The sequence below is a fragment of the Eptesicus fuscus genome, chromosome 12 (assembly GCF_027574615.1).
Source record: "Eptesicus fuscus isolate TK198812 chromosome 12, DD_ASM_mEF_20220401, whole genome shotgun sequence".
NCBI lineage: Eukaryota > Metazoa > Chordata > Mammalia > Chiroptera > Vespertilionidae > Eptesicus > Eptesicus fuscus.
The window spans coordinates 44161330-44180941 of NC_072484.1; the positions used below are offsets into that span (position 1 = coordinate 44161330).

At 40.9% G+C, this 19612-nt stretch overlaps 1 protein-coding gene across 1 annotated transcript in view; it reads left to right on the top strand.

Annotated features, from left to right (window-relative positions):
• The window catches only part of PHLPP1 (PH domain and leucine rich repeat protein phosphatase 1), a 196885-nt gene that overhangs the window by 163636 nt on the left and 13637 nt on the right, over nt 1-19612 (top strand). The window contains exons 11-13 of the mRNA XM_028139399.2: nt 6724-6924; nt 9984-10146; nt 16092-16222. Coding sequence (XP_027995200.2) covers nt 6724-6924; nt 9984-10146; nt 16092-16222 — 495 coding nt within the window. The remainder of the gene's footprint in view (nt 1-6723; nt 6925-9983; nt 10147-16091; nt 16223-19612) is intronic.

The window sequence follows — 19612 nt, forward strand, 5'->3', positions numbered from 1 at the left end:
ACAGGCAGATAGGGTTATAAAGAGGGTGAGATAAACCAATTAGTTCTTTTTTTGAACAACATTTTATAATGATTCTCACCAAACTGTTCATGGCTTCTTAAAGGGTTAATACTTCTTCTACTTATCCCCTTTTCAAAACCTAAGTAACTGAAATTATATATACATATACATATATGTATATATAATTTCAGTTATATAATTTCAGTTACTTAGGTTTTAAAATTATATATACATACATAAGAGAGAGAGAGAGAGAGAGAGAGAGAGAGAGAGAGAGAGAGAGAATTTGCATTGTGGAAAATGTAGAGATACTCTATATTTGGTTTGATGAATTTGGGGGAAGGAATAAACTAGTACTGACAGTTATAGGAGCAGGTCCACCCAGAAACCATGAAGTGTAAAATATTGAAGAGGGTTTTTCAGGAGAATCTCTGTGGCCAGTTTCTTGCAGGTGGTTTCAGCTGTGATTTGTTTTGTTCACAGAGTTCAGAGCAGCCAGCATCTTACTGACCAAGTACGTTTAAGTCACTGTGCTGAGTGATGTAGGGGTTGAAATGACTAACATGGGCATTACCCTCCAGGAGCTTACAATCCAACATGGAGTTTAAAATCACTACACAGTAAACAATAATGCAAAGGTGGGTTTGAGAGGGTAAAAGAGAAGGAATGATATGAGTGGTTTTAATTTGGCTCCTGGTATGAAGACCAGCACTTTCTTGTATCATACATAGCTGTGTGCTTGGTAAATAGCTTCAGGCAGTAATGCAACTGCTTCAATACTTCCATTCCTTTTGCTTCATAATACTCATCTTGAAAATGTATGGGCAACCTTTTTTCATATATTTCTTGTGGTACTAAATTAGCATTACCAATTTTGTTGGGTTATGTAACTGAAGAAAGGGCCCAAATACAAGTCTTCGTTTGTGTTCTAAGTAGAAGTTATGTTCGGAAATCTCAAGAGAACTGTCAGAAAAACATGCATTGTTGGACACAGCAAAGGACTCTTTCTTGGGAGTTTTTCTTTACTACAAATCTTGGCTGCTAAAACTAATATCTTGGTTTAGTTCTATGGCATCGTCTGTTGAATACTACACTTTCAGAATGGTATATGTTAATGTGCTTTACCTGGTAGCAGGAAGATGTTTGGTAACCAAATAGGAAGGGGGGGGACTCTACTCTAAATTAGATGACATTTACTCACATCTTTATCTTCCTCCAAAAACGTTAGACCAATTTTATTTAAATTCCTGTGAATTGAATCAGGAACTTCAGTTTATGTGTTTTCTCTCCATGTTCATTTTTTAGTTTTGTTTATTTTTATTTGCTTTTCACTGGCAGCTTAAAAACTATAGATAGACTGGAAATATGATGGACCATATGTTGTTAAAAAGTTGACTGTGATTTTGATCTTAGGATAGATCAGGCTTCAGTTTTATGGGTGAGCTGGTAAATATTCTAATCTGGATTTTACTGGCCTAAAGCTCTCCTCTTACCTCTTTTTGCTTAGAGTTGAGGATTTTCTTGATGGAAACCCCCAGAAGAATTACAAATAGTTAGTTTTCATCAATAGATGGGCAAGAGTGGGGGGTTGATATTCCCCATAGGTCACTAGAGTGGATGGATGAGGTATTGCCATCCTTCTGTTCTTCCTGAAATCTTGCCATGCCTGGCTCCCTGTCCATCTTGAATCTGTACACTCATTTGATGGCCAGAGAGCTGCTCCTGATGAGATCACTCAAATTAACAAAGCCACAACGGACCCTTTAAAGGCAAGTTGTAGATTCCTGTTGTGGGTGGACATTAGGGTCTGCTTTTATCCCTGGTTAGAATAGTATAAGGCAATTTTGGGGGTATGAATGGGGGGAGTGTATGTACAAATGAAGTACATGGTAATTAATAAATATCTCCAGAGTATTAGTCACATTACAGACCATAAGTTTTAGTGACTCAGACAGAATATGTGTAAATATCAAGGGACCTAAAAGGGAACAGAAAATTGGAGAGAGCACAATCGATTGACCATGACAACTGGTGCCTTTTGGCAAAGACAGATACTTTTGGCATTTTGAAGAGTTATGTTGCCTACACTTTTTTTTATAAGTGAAGAGAACTATATTGTGAAGTTCTAAGAGCCATAGTGAAATAAAACAGTATTTTTTAAAATGTGTCTTTAGAATCCCCTCAAGTACTTATTAAACATGCAGGTTCCTGGCCCTTATCTCAGTTCCACTGCCTCAACTGGCCACTCATCAGAATTTTTAATTCTGTAGATTTCGAGGCCTTCCTCTAACCTACTTAAGAATATCTGGGGGCTGAAGTTGAGAATCATGTATCTTCTGATAGGAGGGCACAATATAACTTCTGTGTGCTTTTGCCAAAATGCATCACCATATACTAATGAAGATAAAACCTAAATTGAAAGGTATTCTACAAAATAATTGTCTGATACTTTTCAAAAATGTCAAGGTCATTTGAGACAGATAAGGTTGATTAGAGGAGGAGACTAAGAGAGCATGATAATGAAATGCAAGTGGGATCCTGGATTGGATCCTGGGTCAGATAGAGGACATCAGTTATATAACTTTTGTTCCTTTATGTTATAGGATTATGATCTTTGTTACCCAAGCCAGGCAGATTTTCAGACCTTACAAAATAAGTGTGTGAATTCCATTGGACTTGTATGCACTTTTCCTTCACTTGCAATCCCCACTATTAGGTGATGTTGCTAGGCAATTAATAATTGTGGGGTTGTTTTTTTTTTTCAAACTGATTAGCGAGGTATAATGTTGATTTAGTGAATTTCAGCACTTAAAAAATTAAATAGAATAGAAAATACTAGTGTAAAAGTAAGGTTAAATATGGCTTCATGAAACTTTTGTTTCAGTTACACATATGTATTTTGCATGTGTACTGGGCTGGATGGTCATGTAAAATGTATTTTGTACTCTTGGTCACCATCATAAAAAATTTTGAAAGCCCTTTATGAGCTACCAACCTTATGAAGAAGTATGAAATAGTCAGAAGTATTGTGTTGTAAAGATGACAAGGAATATAGATTGTTTTGTTTGACACTTCTGGAACATTTTGGGGCCAAAAGTCAGGGGGTTGTCTAAAAGTAGGAGCGGTTTGCTGGGCTTAGAGTCTTAACCTTTTGCATTTTTAATAGACTGCAAGTCCCAGTACTGATATCCAGAAAAAATATTTAAATGCAGACTGCCTGGTATGCCTACAGGTAGGTAAATCTGTTGTGATTCCAAATCCTGCGCTTTATCTCAAGAACCGTTTGGCTGTAAAGTTTAAGGGTATGCTGGAAAATACTAAAAAGCAATTTAAAACAAAGCAAAGCAAAAATTAGATGAGCCAGAAAGATGAACAGAATGTGCCAAAGAAGAACACAGCAATCGCTCAAGAAGCAGGAAGTGGACTCATTTCACTGCTGTTGTGGGCAGTTTTCCACATACTTTAGGGTAGGGGCCATACATGGTGTCTTTTTCCTACAACTTTTGCACTTCTGCTAAGGAAAGTGTTTGAGTACTGTGCTAGTTATTGAGTTATTTTAAGCATTTAGTTTAAAGTGCTGTGGTCTTCCTGCTACCCAGCAGGTGTCCGGCTTGACCTCCAGCTTTTTTTGGAGAGAAGGGCCTATGAAAATGTCCTCAGGAAAAATGTTTTATTATTACTATTTTTTTTTTTTTTGAAATTTGGAGAGATCTGTTAGGGAATAGTGGACTCTTAAGATTGATGAGATCTGTATTTTATTTCTGGCTCTGCCACTAATTACTATTTAACCATTGCCAAGTAATTTGACTTTTCTCAGCTTCAGTTTCTGTCTTCTGTGAAATATGAGGGGGGCATTTCTAGGATGATGGGAGAATCGAATGAAATAGAAAATAGGAACCAGCTGTAGTCTCTACAAAGCACCTCACAAATGAAAAGAAAGCAGTGATGTTACTGCTTTTTTTCTAATTAGTAGAGGAGGGTTGCATAGTAAGGAGGGTTGAATGGGTGAAACATCTGTTGGCACATTAAACAATATTTTATGCAGAAACTTATAAGGAAGAAGCTTGATGAGGTTGTCACATCCTATTGAGTTTGAGGCCAAACTCAGTGCTTTAGGAATTTAGCTGAAAGCAGGGGGTGGGGTTATATACCATCTTTATTGAGTAAAACTGTTAAATTTTGCAAAATTAAAGTAGTTGCTCATTCTGGTGGAAATACAACACCTACATTAAGCCAATTTAATTTGTATCCTAAAACGTTGTGAGGTTGTGGGACAAGTTTTTTATATTTAAGAGGGTGGGTGCTGAATTTAATTTCCTGAGACCATTATAATAAAAAGTCTTTTTAATCCAATTGTTTGCTCTCTGCCCATTGACTAACAAGGTGACTCAGTCAGGCTTTATTCAGCACAAATGAAATTCTTTGGAACCAGCCAGTGCAATTTCAACTTAGTTTTATTTCCTGGAGGGTTAGGGTGTGGGATTTATTTCCCTACCCCCTTAATTTCCCATAAAGAGTATATAGCTCCTTCAGTACAGGCAGATTTCAGCAAGAGGAGAGAACACGTTTTTGGAAATCACCGTCTCGCCTTCTTTCAGATGGCGTGAACAGTTTCCCAAGTCCCCTCTGCAGCTTTCTAAATGAGCACTCACTTGTTAATCTTTTCTCCTTTCTCCCTCTTTTTCTGGCCTAAATGTGTGCAAACATTTTTATGAATTAATTTCTCTTTTCTTTTCCTGAATCTATAACTACATATTTCCTGGAGGATTGTTTTAATTTGTCAGATAGTTTCCTAGCCAACCTCAGTCCATGTTATTTTAGAGCAGTGCATTTTAATTTTTCCTAATTCTACACTGAAGAAATTATTAACAGGGCATTTAAGTCAGGTGATACAAGTGGGACCTAAAAAGATACTGAAAAAATAACTAAATAAAATAAAGAGATACTCATAAGTTGCTTTAAAGAAATATGGTGCTGACACTGGTTTCCTTCCTAGTTCAAAACCATTTTAGAAGCGGCATGAATGACCTTTATTTTCCTCTCTGCAGCACACATGACTATAATTTCCCATGACTATTTATGGTCTCTACAGCCCTTTTCTAACTTCCCTTTAAAAAAAAAAAAAAGTCAACAGAATACGTGTTTTTTTAATGGAAAATATTCTATTTTGGGGAAGCTGCTTTTCCTCAGATAAGTAGTGGAGTTGGGTGTGTGTGTGTGTGTGTGTGTGTGTGTGTGTGTGTGTAAGCATGTGGGGGTTGCAAAATTGGGGAGTATTAAATTAGTGGGTTGAGAGCTTAGAATGACAATCCTGGTGATGACTCTTGAATGCAAAGCCTTCTTTTTATCCAAGATTAAAAATAACTGTACCTGGTATTCCATTTTTCTTTTTCTTTTTTTTAAGGAAGATTTTATCTTTTTTCCAAAGATATGGTAGAATAGTCCTGAATTGAGTGCTGACTGTTTCAGACCCAAGTGATTTTGAAATGAGAGAATGGAGGTTCACTAACACAGTAGTTCTAGGTGGAGGCAGGGCAGCTTTGACCTTGCACTATAGCAGCTGAGTCCTGTGGGCTGAACACGTTCCATGTTCTGGCAGCTGCAGCTTCACCATAGAGCATACATCACGGAGATCCATTGTGAAGCAAGGGTTTGTCAGAGTCGTGAGCTGCACATAGTTCCTGCTCTGTTCTTCCCTTCCCTTCCAAATGGTTTGGAACCTTGTCACAGCAAGGATTCTGTCTCAGTTCTGCAGCTTTGCATTTTGCGTTTATCTGTGTCTCACAATAACTCTAGGATTACTGTTTGACAATATTAGTTATCTTAGGTATAAAAACATTCTTCATATTTTAGCCATTGTTCACTCTGTTATTTGGATAACCGATTGTATATATAGATATTATTTACTTATTGTTATTGTAAAATTTTTTGAAGAATAAGATAAATACAGAAAAGAGGCCAAATCATAAGTGTAGCACATGATGAATTTCATCAAAGTGAGCGCACTGGTGTAACCAGCACCCCAGTCGAGAACCAGACGTCATCCTGTTGGAAAAACCAGAGTCCTCTCCTAGACACTGCTTCCTTTTCCCTGACTTCTGATACCTCAGGTTCATCTTGCCTGTCGGTAGGGGCTCACATGGTGCATCCCCTGTTCTCTGGCTTCTTTCACTTCACATTACTTTTGTGAGATTTGTCCTGTTGATCATGAAGTTGTAGTTCTTCATTTCCCTGGCTTTATAGTGTTCCTTCATCAGAGCAAATCAGCTCCTGCGGTTGTGAATCTGTGTCAGTAAAATGTGGTTTTGACAACATACTGACAGGGCTTAGTCACTATGTGCTTTAGATGGGTTGTGATCTAATATCCAATTGTTCCTTTTTTTTTTAAGGCAATTATTTTTCTCTTGCTAAAGACAAAATATTTATCACTCTCTCTCTCACTCCCCGTCAGCTATAAAATTAGTCACTTATGTCACCTTTGTGCTTCCATAAAAATCAATTCTCTCTTTTTGTATTTAAGACACATAGATAGCTATTGTGTTCATCGTAGACAGGGGAGTCAGGTATCCATATGCCTGCTAATGCCAGGTCCAGTCCTTAAATTCCCATTTCTAAACCCAGTTTCTAATAAGTGAGGTATCTGTCAGAAAACTGGGCTTTTTGAAGATTCCGGACTAGAACTCTGTCTTATCATCAGGATTTTGTTGCATTTTGTCCTTGTAGTTTGAGATTCCTGAACGCATCTGCCAACAAACTGGAAACTCTTCCTGTGGCCACGCTTTCCGAAGAAACGAGCAGCATCTTACAGGAGTTGTATTTGACAAACAACAACCTCACAGACAAGTGTGTGCCCTTGTTAACAGGACACCCCCACCTGAAGATCCTGCACATGGCCTACAACCGCCTTCAGAGCTTCCCGGCAAGGTAAAAGAAGGCCACCGAGGGACGCTTTTCACTGTGCTCCTGAAAATCAAGTCACAGATGAAAAGGCGAAGCAGTCATTTCCCAGATGACGTAAAGCTTGTTTCTCCCTGATTCATCTTCACGGTTGTCTTTTATATAAGCCACGATCAGCACTCTCCTAAAGAGAAATGTGTCGGTTTTTCTAATATGAATATATCCACAGACCCAATCACTAAAACATTCTTATGGTTTTGAAATAAGATATGTTATTTAGCATATGTATTTGTTTCTTTAGCTTCTTTTTAACCAAATTAATTTTGGAAAACTTAACCTAATATGGTGGTTGGTAATTAGAACATCAATTAGCTACCAGTTTTTGTGTTTTTGCTTATGGTATAGTTAGCCGTGGTGGCTTGTGCAACAATAGAAACTGTGGGACATTAAGAAGGATGTCTGGCCCTCAGAAGATTCCATTTCTAATATTTTGGTGTTGATTTCTGTTTTACGAGCAATGGCATTGTGTCTAGCTCTGCAGGAATCCACACGCTGAGCCTGCCCTGAGGGATTCACTCCCCATCCATGTCCACTTCGTTGGCATTCACCCATCACACAAGTTGAGACTTAGAACACATACCCACACATCAAAGGAGCAAACACTAAACTCTCTGGTATTCTGCTAACTGCCACTGAGCCTGGGCCAAAGCAAAATACTGGCACACCCTCCCTCTGCTGCTCTCAGGACTACTTGTTTGCTTAAACCCTACTGAAGGAGGAAGGCCCAAATAGGCATGGACTTAACCCTTTGCACTCGCTTGCTTTTTTTCTCGATTCCTTTATTCTAATGCTAAACGTGTCGAGTCACACTCAACATCCGAGTGCAAAAGGTTAAAGTATTGCTCTATGTTTTGTTTTGTTTTTGTTTTTTTGTAATATATATTTATTTCTGCAATTTTTCCCTTCACGTGATGTTAATGATTCAATTTTTTTTAAACTTCTGTGTACTTTACTGTGGAACGAGGAGATGATATTTTGGGACAAAAACATAGTAATTACATAAGATAATACATCTGAAAGGGCTCATTGTCCTATTTCAGATGGTGAATGTCCGAGCCCTGCCTGAGAAATGATTATCAAACGCAGATTCTGCGGGTGTTCCCCAGGGACCCATGTCAGTTGTAATCAGCCAAAGAACAGAGAATTTTTATGCACTCCATCAAAACGCACGTTGGTGTCATTTCTGTCTCCCTGGGGATTGTGATGTGGCACAGCAGCTGCCCTACAAGACAGGACTGGGACTTACCTGTCTCCTTGAGCCTCATGTCTCACACGAGTTCTGGCCTGGGGTAGACTCCACGGATGGATGCTGAATTAAAGAACGTACTCCATGGTCAAGGTGTTCATGACCACCTTCTTTCCATATTAACTTCTGTAACTTCTCCTTTCTTGGGCCCGATTGCTAACTTTTGAGTCATTTCTCATGCCCCGTGACCCATTGATTTCTCCACATTGCTTTTCAAAATATGATAGCATATTCAAATAATAGTCTTCCAAATTCGGGCTAATGTAAATGGATTACTTCACAGTCTGCATCTGTAATATTGTTTGTAGCATATCCTAATACCATGTTGGATATTGATGAGGTTGAAAGATTGGGTTTCAATAGACAAAAACCTAGTTCTTATGTATCTTAGGCATGTATTTTTTTTTTCAAGATAAGCAGATAAGGTTACTTTTATATGTGAGAGATGACAGAAAGAAAAGTAATAATGGGTTTCTTGCTAATATTTTTAAAGGTTTATTGTGACAAATAAAACCACAGCAAGCAGAGAAGATACCAATTGCTGTAAACTAAATGATTCACATTACAGATTTGAGTTCCACTCACTGGGAATCCTGAGCTTCTTGGAAACCAGCATCACCAGTGGTAGAAAAAGGAAGGAATGGCTGAGTGTCAGGTGGCCTGTGAATCATAGGACTGTGGAGGTGGAGGGGGTTTTCCTCCTCATTTACAGAAAACACAAGACACACTAACTCAGAAATTTTCCTTTATTTGATTACTGTAATTATTGATTAATATTATTAAGATTAATTATAGATTAAGATTGAACAATAAAAGAAATAGTTAAACAAAAGTGTTAGATTACATTAGGACAAATTATTAAGGTAAGATCAGAGAGAGTCCTTCTTTGTGGGTGTTTGGGAGGAATTGAGAGAAACTTCTTTGGGGCACAATTTAAGTTTGGGCCCTGCTAGCAAGTGGAGAGATGATGCAGATGACCTTTCAGCATCCCCCACCCCACACCCACTCCTCACCAGCATCTGTCCTCAAGGTGATGTCGGAAATTGGGGAATTTGGTTTTAGGAGAAGACATATTTTCATAGGAGCTATAATCCTCTTTTTCCCTGCACCCCTTGAGTTTTCAGTGCCGATACAAAGGAAATCAGACTCTCCAACTAAGCTATTTGAAAGTACTGATAATGGATTAATGCTGACTTTTGACCTATTTGAGCAGGATTTTCATTAGCTTTTAGACTAAACTGCATAGCAAGGTTATTGTCAGGATAACTTAATTCACACAGTTTTCAGAGGAAAAGGATATCTGTTTTCCTTCTTATCGCTAATTTAAAGAGTTCAGGTTAATAGTTTTTGTTTTGTAGTAGGAAAAGAGATGTTAAAATAATTTGATAGTGAAAATATAGTCTTACTTGTTAAAATGACTATTACAAGTGAATATTTATTTTTTTAAATATATTTTATTGATTTTTTTACAGAGAGGAAGGGAAAGAGTTAGAAACATCGATGAGAGAGAAACACCGATCAGCTGCCTCCTGCACACCCCCTACCGGGGATGTGCCTGCAACCAAGGTACATGCCCTTGACCGGAATCGAACCCTGGACCCTTCAGTCCGCAGGCCGACGCTCTATCCACTGAGCCAAACCAGTTAGGGCACAAGTGGATCTTTAAAGAATCTTTAAAGTCATAGTAAATTCCACCTTTGATTTTCATTATGTATTTATTTTCTTTTTAACTTGCCCTATAATTATGACTCTTATGCCGTGGATTTTTTTCTTGTTTTAGTAAAATGGCGAAACTGGAGGAACTTGAAGAAGTCGATATCAGTGGGAACAAACTGAAGGCGATCCCAACAACCATCACGAACTGCCGGCGCATGCACACTGTGATCGCCCACTCCAACTGCATTGAGGTCTTTCCTGAAGTTATGCAGCTCCCAGAAATCAAGGTGTGTGGTTTCAGCCCATCAGTTGTGGTGTCCAAAGAGAGAATTTTGGCTTTCATTCACTCATTCGGGCATTTGCACCATTGACTTCCTCAGCATGGAGACTCAGTTGTCTTTGCCCCATCCTTTCTAACCACTGAGCTAAACTGTTGAGTCAGCAGAAGGAAAAAACAACCAGAAACCAAACCACTGGACTGGGATTGGGAAATTGTATTCCATCCCTTACCAACTGCATGACATGAGGCTAGCCACATAGCCACCGAACGTTTCCCATCTGCCTAATCTATTTTCCTACTTATTTCCAGGCTCAGAGACTGAATGGAGTATGATAGCAGTCTGAGAAACTTAAAGGTGCCAGTGTGCCCCTCCCCACCAGCTCCCCTAATTAAGTAGCATTCACCACCACAGCCCCCAACTCATAATCATTCCCTGTATAGGTCACCAAACATTCATTTCAATTTAATGAAATGGGATAGAACAGATATTCCCATTTGATAGGTTAGGAAACTAAGGTTCTGAAAAAGGAAATGATCTATGTAAATGAAGGCAGCAATTGGTGTGATTCCTGAGTCAGGTAGACTTAATGGGGTGAAATCTATTCACTGGGATGAGTCATCTAACAGGTTTTTATTTGTGTGTGTGTGTATGTTTGTGTGTGTGTGTGGGTGGGTGGGTGCAAAAGTAGGAATTCCTTACAGATATAAAATGTAACTTTTCATTTGCATCTTAGCATTTCTGCTTATCCTCAGTTTTATGCCTAATAAAAATAACTCAGTGGTTATATACTTTGGAGCATATTCTAGTCTCCTAATAAGGAACAAAAACTGTCCTACTTAGCCATTCCTCACTTTTCAGGCACTTTCCGATATAAACTTGATATCATAGACATTTGAAGATACCATAAATAGCATGCATAATTTTTTTACGACAGTGGTTTTTATACATTTACCTGGTTGACGTGTGCCTTGTTTGACATCCTAAGGAGTTTGGTGGCAGATTGAAGGGCAGGAAGAGTGTAAAGCTGGAGTGTGACCAGATGGAATAAATGTCATCAGAGAATCACCCTGATGACAGAATTGTGGGGAGAGGGTCACAGGGAAGGAAACTGAAAGCAAAGCTAGGGAGGGTCGTAGTCCTCCAGGGGAATGTGATGGACGGGATAACGAAGGACTCAGAAGGGAATTGGCTGCAGTGAATTAAACACATGGTGACCAAATGGGCCTGGGTGGGGTTAATGTGTAAGCACCATCTCTAAGAAGGTCTGCTTTCCATGGCCAGTGATTATCTTTGTAAATAAATACTCTAGTGAACTCACTTTATAAATTGGTAATAGAAGAATGAGCAATTTTACAATGACAGAACTCTGAAAGTTTAAAACCTTAGATCACATTATAAAACACTGCTAACCAATTTTATAAAATTTAGTAATGTTCCAAAATGCCTTTTTAGATTATGGGAATCTTTTCCCATAATCCATGCTCTGACCTCTGAAATTATTTCTGTCAACCACGTATGTTGTAAGCTACCCACACCTGCCAGCCCTTAAGCTCAGGTTTCAAAATTACCCAGCGGATTATATTTATACCATTTGTTGTCTTATCTGTGATGTATTCCGACTCTATTGGCAGAATAAACCATTATTAACCAGTATTATAAATTTTTCATTGAAGTCCAGTTGACTATTCATGCAACCATTATTTATAATTGGAAAATAAAACAAAAAGGAGAGGACCATCTTTCTATTATGAATGTTTTGATTATGTGAATTATTGTACTTACACTGAAATTATTAAGGCTGTTAAAGGTGTTGGGAGTGAAAATATGGAATAATTGAAATGTAATGAAATGGTACCTACATTTATGATCTTATAAGGTTTTTTTATATTAATAACTAGAGGCCCAATGCATGAAATTTGTGCAAGGGGCTTGGCCCTTGTGGCCCCGGTTGCCTCGGCCCTCATGGCCCTGGTGGCCCCCATTGGTGGTCACCTTTGGTAGCCCCCTTGGCGGCCCAGCTGCCTCGCAAGCCTGCTCCCCGCCCACTGGTCATTCCATAAGGTCGTTCCACTGTCCAGTCTAATTATCATATTGATAATTGGGGCCAGGGGACCTGAGGCCAGGCGGGGGGGATCTGAGGCCATGTCCCCCGCCCCAGCACCTGGCCAGGGGACCTGAGGCCACGCCCCCCACCTGGAGGGGCTTGACAGGGGTGGGGCCAACCAGGTCTGGGTCTTGCGCAATTTCAAGGTGCGTGCGGTTGGGTGGGGACTTGACTCTGGGTCACTTGGCACGCCCCAGACTCTGACAGGAGGGAGAGTTTCATATCTATTTTACTAATTTTTTGTCATCTCTGACACTTTTATTATAGAGAAAGGGCAAATAGCAATCTATATATATATAAAAGCCAAGCTACCAGAATGCCGAATGACCAGAACAACTGGTGGCTCTGATGCGCCAACAGGTCTGATCAGGGGGTTGGGGTGGCCCCTGCCCCTGGCTGACCCCAGCTGGATTGGGGGCGGGACTGGCCAGCCAACCTCCCATGTCCCCTCCCCCCTGCTGGCCTGGCCCTATCGGCCCCCATTGGGGTGGGTCAGCCAGACCCCACCCATGCACGAATTCGTGCATCGTGCCTCTAGTATTAAAATATTTCCTCTAATTAATTCCCTTCTAATGTGCACGAATTTTGTGCACCAGGCACTAGATTAGGATAAACCTATAAGAAAAATATAGACTGCTAACACTGGTAGTGTTAGAGTGCTAAATTTAAGGGTAAGTTTTCTAAACTTTTCTGTTTGTCCAACTTTTTGTAATGGGGTCATAAAGCTCTTGTAGTAAAAAGTAATTACTTAAGATTATAATATAACTTCATATCATTGCTGCAGTTTGGGAGCAAGACTGTGAAACATTGTATTATCAGTTAAGAACACATTTCTCCAAAAATATAGGTTCTCATTTTACCTAGTCTATAGCTATTCCCAATCCATTATACATTTAAGTTCTTTAAGAATTTTTCCAAATAATGATGATTTTGTCCACTTTTGAGGATTCCGAAATTCTTGAATACAATTTGCTTTCAAACTATCTTAAGGTTTTTAATAGGCTGTGGTACATTTACACCAGGAAATACTATGCAACAGTGAAAAAGAAGGATCTCTTATTCTTTGAGATAACATGGAAGGACCTGGAGAGTATTATGCTAAGCAAAATAATCCTGTCAGAGAAAGACAAACACCATGATTTCACTTATATGTGTAATCTAATGAACAAAATAAACTGATGAACAAAATAGGTCTAGAGACTTAGAAGCATGAGACAGACTTTCGAATCTCAGAGAAAAAGCAGGTGTGGGTTGTGGCTGGGAAGAGATTAACCAAGGAACTCGTATGCATATATATGCATAACCCATGGACATAGACAAACAATAGTGTGGGGAAGGCTTGAGGTGGAGGCGGGCTAGAAGGAGTCAATGGGGGGAAATGGGGTACATATGTAATACTTTCTAAAATAAAGATCTACATTATAAAAGGCCAGGGGCCATTACGACCTAAACGACCAGGCGAATGACCGTTCACCAGGAAGTGCATGGAACACCTCTTGGTCCCTCCCCCATGGCCCACAGGCTCCTATCACAGCAAGGCTGGCAGCCAGTGGGCAGGCAGGGCGGCGGGGGTGGGTGGGAGGGGCACAGCTGCGTATCAGGCCCAGAACAAGGCCCGGAGTGAGAGGCAGGGCCTGATCAGCAGCCACCACGGCTGCTGGCAAGGCCTGGAGAGAGAAAGAGAGAGGCAGGGCCTGATCAGCAGCCACCACGGCTGCTGGCAAGGCCCAGGGAGAGAGAGAGGCAAGGCCTGATCTGCAGCTGCTGCAGCTGCTGGCAAGGCCTGGAGAGAGAGAGAGAGAGAGAGAGAGAGAGAGAGAGAGAGAGAGAGAGGTGGGGCCTTATCAGCAGCTGCTGTGGCTACTGGCGAGGCCCAGGGAGAGAGAGAGGCAAGGCCTGATCCAAGGCAGCTGCAGATCAGGCCCGGCGATTCGCCTGGAGAGAGGCCCAGAGAGAGAGGCAGGGCCTGATCTGCAGCTGTCATGGCGGCTGTGGATCAAGCCCAGGGATAGGCCCGGAGATGCTGATGGGCATAGAAACCAACCAATCAGAACCAAATCTGGGTGAAGTGTGAGGAGCCAATGGCTGCCTAGGAGTCAGGGCTTTTGATGCTAACTGGCATAGAAACTGACCAATCAGAACCAAATCTGGGTGAACTGCGAGGAGCCAGTGGCTGCCTAGGAGGCGGAGTTTTTGATGCTGACTGGCATAGAATCCAACCAATCAGAATCTAATCTGGGTGAACTGAGAAGGCAGAACCTAAGGTGGGGGCTGAGGAGGGGTTTTAAGGGCAACAGCTGTTTGGTGTAAGGTGTAAGAAAGTGGCTCAATGTTTTAATGACCAGTTTGGCAGTATAGTGCATATGGCTGGCTATCAGTCCAGATATAGGGATTATGTATTTTTGACTGCCAAGAGCATCTCCTCTTGCTGAAAAAGGCCCCCCCTCCCATTTTAGCAATCCTATCCTGTATAACCTGTCTATACTAATAAAAGGGTAATATGCTAATTAGACCGGGTTGACCGGCCATCTTCCACACGTCCAGCTTCCTTCTGGACAAAGCCATGGTGGTGGGGGCCAAGGCAGAGGCAGTCAGGGGCAATCAGGCTGGCAGGGGAGGGCAGTTGGGGGCGAGACCAGGCCAGCAGGGGAGAGCAGTTGGGGGCAATCAGGCCAGCAGGGGAGCAGTTAGGGGCAATCAGGCAGGCAGGCAGAGGCAGTTAGGGGCAATCAGGTAGGCAGGCAGAGTGGTTAGGGGCGATCAGGCAGGCAGGCAGGTGATTAGGAGCCAGCAGTACCAGATTGTGAGTGATGTCTGCTGCTGGTTTAGGCCCGATCCCTGTGGGCCTAAACCGGCAGTCGGACATCCCCCAGGGGGTCCCGAATCGAGAGGGTGCAGGCTGGGCTGAGGGAACCACCCCCCTATGCATGAATTTCGTGCACCGGGCCTCTAGTTTAAAAATAAAATTATAGTCAGGTGCCAGCTCAAGCCAGAGAACTGAATGCTTTCCACCTCATCCTGCTGAATTTGGGGTCCATATTCTCTTATCCAGAAAACTTACCAGTTACTGTCATTCTGGCCTATGCACGCGAGCCTTCTGCCCTGGTTCCCTGCTCCCAGAGCAGAAGCACAGCCCCTGGTATTAGGGCTCACCTCATGTAAGCCTTCCACTGGTTTTGTGAGAAAGGAGGCATTATTGGAGTTCACTGATAACCCAGAATTGGAATTCACTGATAACACAGAATTTCTGCTCTAATCCATATGCTGAGCCTTCTGCTTGTTGTCTAATGAGATTAGGTGGGAGTTGCTGCCTGGAGAGCAGGATCCATATTTAATCCCTGCCCTTTTCTATTGCATACAGTAGACAGGCCCATGTACTAGTCTCTCTTTTACTGATATCTTACTTAGCTTCTTTTGAAGATCTTCTCATTCTGAGTATTTGTTCTTGCTTTTTCCTCGTTTTCATGGTTTTTTGTTTAAGAAGTTCCATTTTGATGTTGTAACTACCTCATGGCCACAACAGGTGCAGAGATTTTTGTCAGCAATAAGAAAAAGTATCCTGAGGTTATTTCAGTTAACTCTTAATTTTTAAATGTACAGAAAACTTTGAAGGATAAAGATGGGGAGAAGAAAGAGCATGGATTTTTTTTTTTTTTGCATTATTCAAAGATAGTAAAAATTTAAACTGCATTTAGCAAAAACCTGTTTTCAACGTCTATGGCAGAGTGGCAGCCAAACTTTTCTGCATTTGAGCAGCAAGTGTAGCACATGGTTAGACTGATTCTGCTGGGAGGCGTAGAAGCTCCGAACTACCTGACCCTCTCCTTGTTTCCACTTATTTCTTCAGTGTGTGGACCTGAGCTGTAACGAGCTAAGTGAAGTTACTTTACCAGAAAACCTGCCTCCAAAATTGCAAGAATTAGACCTGACTGGAAACCCCCGGCTGGCTCTTGATCACAAAACCCTGGAACTGCTGAAGTAAGTGTTTCATGAAGCATTGACAACAGGCTTATAGCTGAGTAAGAACATCAGTCTGGCATCCACTCACATCCCAGTGGTATCTTCACTCGTTTGAAGTCATTTGAAAGTCTATAATTCACCAAAATGGAGGGCCAAAAAATTCTAATAGTTGGACACTCAAGTGTCCTTCCAGAAATTAAAAAAAATACCCAAACAAAAATAAACAAGAATATTAAATACAAAGAAGAAAATGGTAGATAAAGACAAAGGGGAGAGCAACAAATGACAAGACATGAACTTCCATCTCGGTTACTGACAACATGGGTGATATGTAGTGCAGATGTTTCAGTAGGATTTTGAGACAGGAAGCATGTGGGAAAATGACCATTTAGATTATTTAAACAAAACTGGGAGTGTGGGATAATTAGGTCCTGTGATGTTCTATTTGTGTTTTGGGAAAGAGTTCATAGATACTGTCTCATTCTTGAAGTTGATGGAGAATCACAGGTTCAAGCTCTCTATGTGAAATACTAAAAAAGTAACCTCATTAGAAAAGATGTCTTTATAGGAATGTTATCTCAGAGCTCTAAATATCTATCAATAGAATTAAATTAATTATGCTCCACAGTTGAATATTATACAGCCATTAAAAATGATGTGCAGTTATATTACTAATTTGAGAGGACTCCACAGTATAATGTTAAGTGAAAAGAAAGTTAAAGAAAAAGTTTGTATAATATAATTCCACTTTTTGTAAAAATAAATCTCTGTACATTGGGTGATCATGTATGTGCTCAGGCACACCTAGAAAAATGCTTGAAAGGATAGAAAAAAAATGTTAAAATAGTGTTATTCTTGGGAGAATAGGGTTATAGGTGGTCTTAATTTTCTTCTTTAACTTTTCTGAATTTTTGGACTTTTTTTCTATGTAACTTAAAGTAACAGTCTTGGACAGTGACAGCTATCAGTCATTATGTATGCTTTATATGCTTAAACCCTGTTGTAATATCTGTTGCTGAAAGTCATCCTCTGTTATCTTAGGAAAAAAGGGTAGAATTTTGAAAGTAGAATTGTGGTCCATTAATCTATCCTAACCTTTAGTGCAAACTAAAATTTGAAAAGCATTTAAGGTGATTCCTAGATGAATTGGCCTAATCAATGCCTGTTTATTGATATTTTAAGTCCCTGAATGAGCACATTGATTTCAATATATAATTGAAGAATACTGCCTAAGTAGTGTCCTCAGGAAGCTACAGAGACCTAGACTCTCTCTACTGTTCACCAAACAGTATGGGAAGCCTTGGCCCAAATCCCTCAGTTTGTCCAGACCTTGGTTTTCTTCTCTCTAGTATGGGGAGGATGGCCAACATGCTCTCCAGGGTACTTCTCAGAATGAGAGTCCATATAATATGAAAGCTTGTATTAAAAATAATTGCATCAAAATTTGCTAATAAATGCAACTAGCTGTTTGGAGAAAAATAAAAGTTGAACTCTTATCTCATACTAAAATAAATTTCAGCTAAATTAAACCTATAAAATAAAATAATTTTTTAAAGTAAGAAGAAATTATATGAATATATTCACAAGGCAGAAAAGGATTTTTTAGCCAAAAAAAAGGGGGGGGGACCACAAGAAGAGAAATCTATAATATCTGTAGATTAGATTTTATGTTTATGTTATGTATATCCTATATAATAAAAGCATAATATGCAAATTGACTGAACGGCGAAACGACTAGTCGGCAGGGGGTGGGGCCCGCAAGCAGGCGGTGCCAGGCCAGCCAATGCATGTGCCAGTGGGCAGAAGGAGGGAATGGCAATGCGGGGGCAGTGACCAGCAGTGGCAGAGGGGCAATGGGGGGGGGCAGCACCGTCCCCTGATCGGCCCGTTTGGTCACCTCCTACAGGGGGAAGCCAGGCAGCAACAGCAAGGGTGATGGGGGCAGCGCCGTCCCCTGATCGTCTGTCTGGTTGCCTCCTGCAGAGGGAGGCTGGGAGGTGGCAGCAACGGGGTGATGGGGGCAGTGCCATCCCCGATCAGCCGATCCCGTCGCCACCCACAGAGGGAGGCCAGACTGTGGCTCCCTGTGGGGAGCAGCCTAAGCCATGAGTAGGACTTCCCCTGAGGACTCCCGAACTGTGAGAGGCTGAGGGACCCTCCCCCACATGCATGAATTTTCGTGCACCAGGCCTCTAGTTTATATATAATACTTTTTATGCATAAAAGGTTTAAATGTCTATTCCAAAAGCTATCAAGATTAAATCTAAAAAGAATGACAAACTAAGAAGAAACATTGGCAAAATATGAAAATAAAAGCATTAATATTTACTAGAAAATGTTCTTATAAGTCAGTAAGAAAAGCACTCAAAACAAAATAAGTGAAGGACATTAACGTTTAACAAAAGAAATACAGATAGTTACATGAAAAGATTGTGTTCAACGTTAGTACATCAAGGAAATATTAAATATTTAAATGTTTTTCTCCCTCTCATTGGTACTCTGTTAGGATGATAAATTAATATAACTTTTCCTAAAATCTACTGGCCCTGTGTATCAAGCTTCTCAAAATATTCCCATACTGAGACCAAGGTTTTCTCTGGAAAAATTTATTCTAACAAATAATCAGAAATATGTTTTGGGTACAGAATAGTCATCAAGATATTTCTAATTTTATTTGTGATCAATGTAAAATAAAAAATGTCCATGATTTAATCAGAACAAAAAGATGCAAAGCTATAGATAAATAGGTAGGAGTGTAGGTATGTAGGTAGGTAGACAGACAGACAGACAGACAGACATGCTATTATATATACACTAGAGGCCCGGTGCACGAATTCGTGCACGCATGGGGTCCCTCGGCCTGGCCTGCGATCGGGGCCAATCGGGGCATCTCGCCCAGTCCCAAGCTAGCTGATCGGGGCTGGCCGGCCAGCCTGGGGGAGGGACTGTGGGAGATTGGCCAGCCACGGGAGGTTGGCTGTGGAAGTGCACTGACCACCCAGCCAGCTGAGGGGAGGGACCACAGGAGGTTGGCCGTGGGAGTGCACTGACCTCCAGGGGGCAGCTCCTGCATTGAGCGTCTGCCCCCTGGTGGTCAGTGTTCACCATAGCTACTGGCCGATCATCAGGTCGTAATGGTCGCTTAAGCTTTTATATATATAGAAGAAGATGAAAGAAAACCTACTTGTTAAAGTTCTCTACAGTGAGCATGTCACTGGAGGGGCCTGAGCTACTACTATAGTGAAGCACATGTGTGCCCTGAGGTTTAAAAAGATTAAAATATGAGCCCAGCCCGTATGGCTCAGTGGTTGAGCGTCAACCTAAGAACCAGGAGGTCGTGGTTCGATTCCTGGTCAGGGCACATGCCAGAGTTGTGGGCTCAATCCCCGGTGGGGAGTGTGCAGGAGG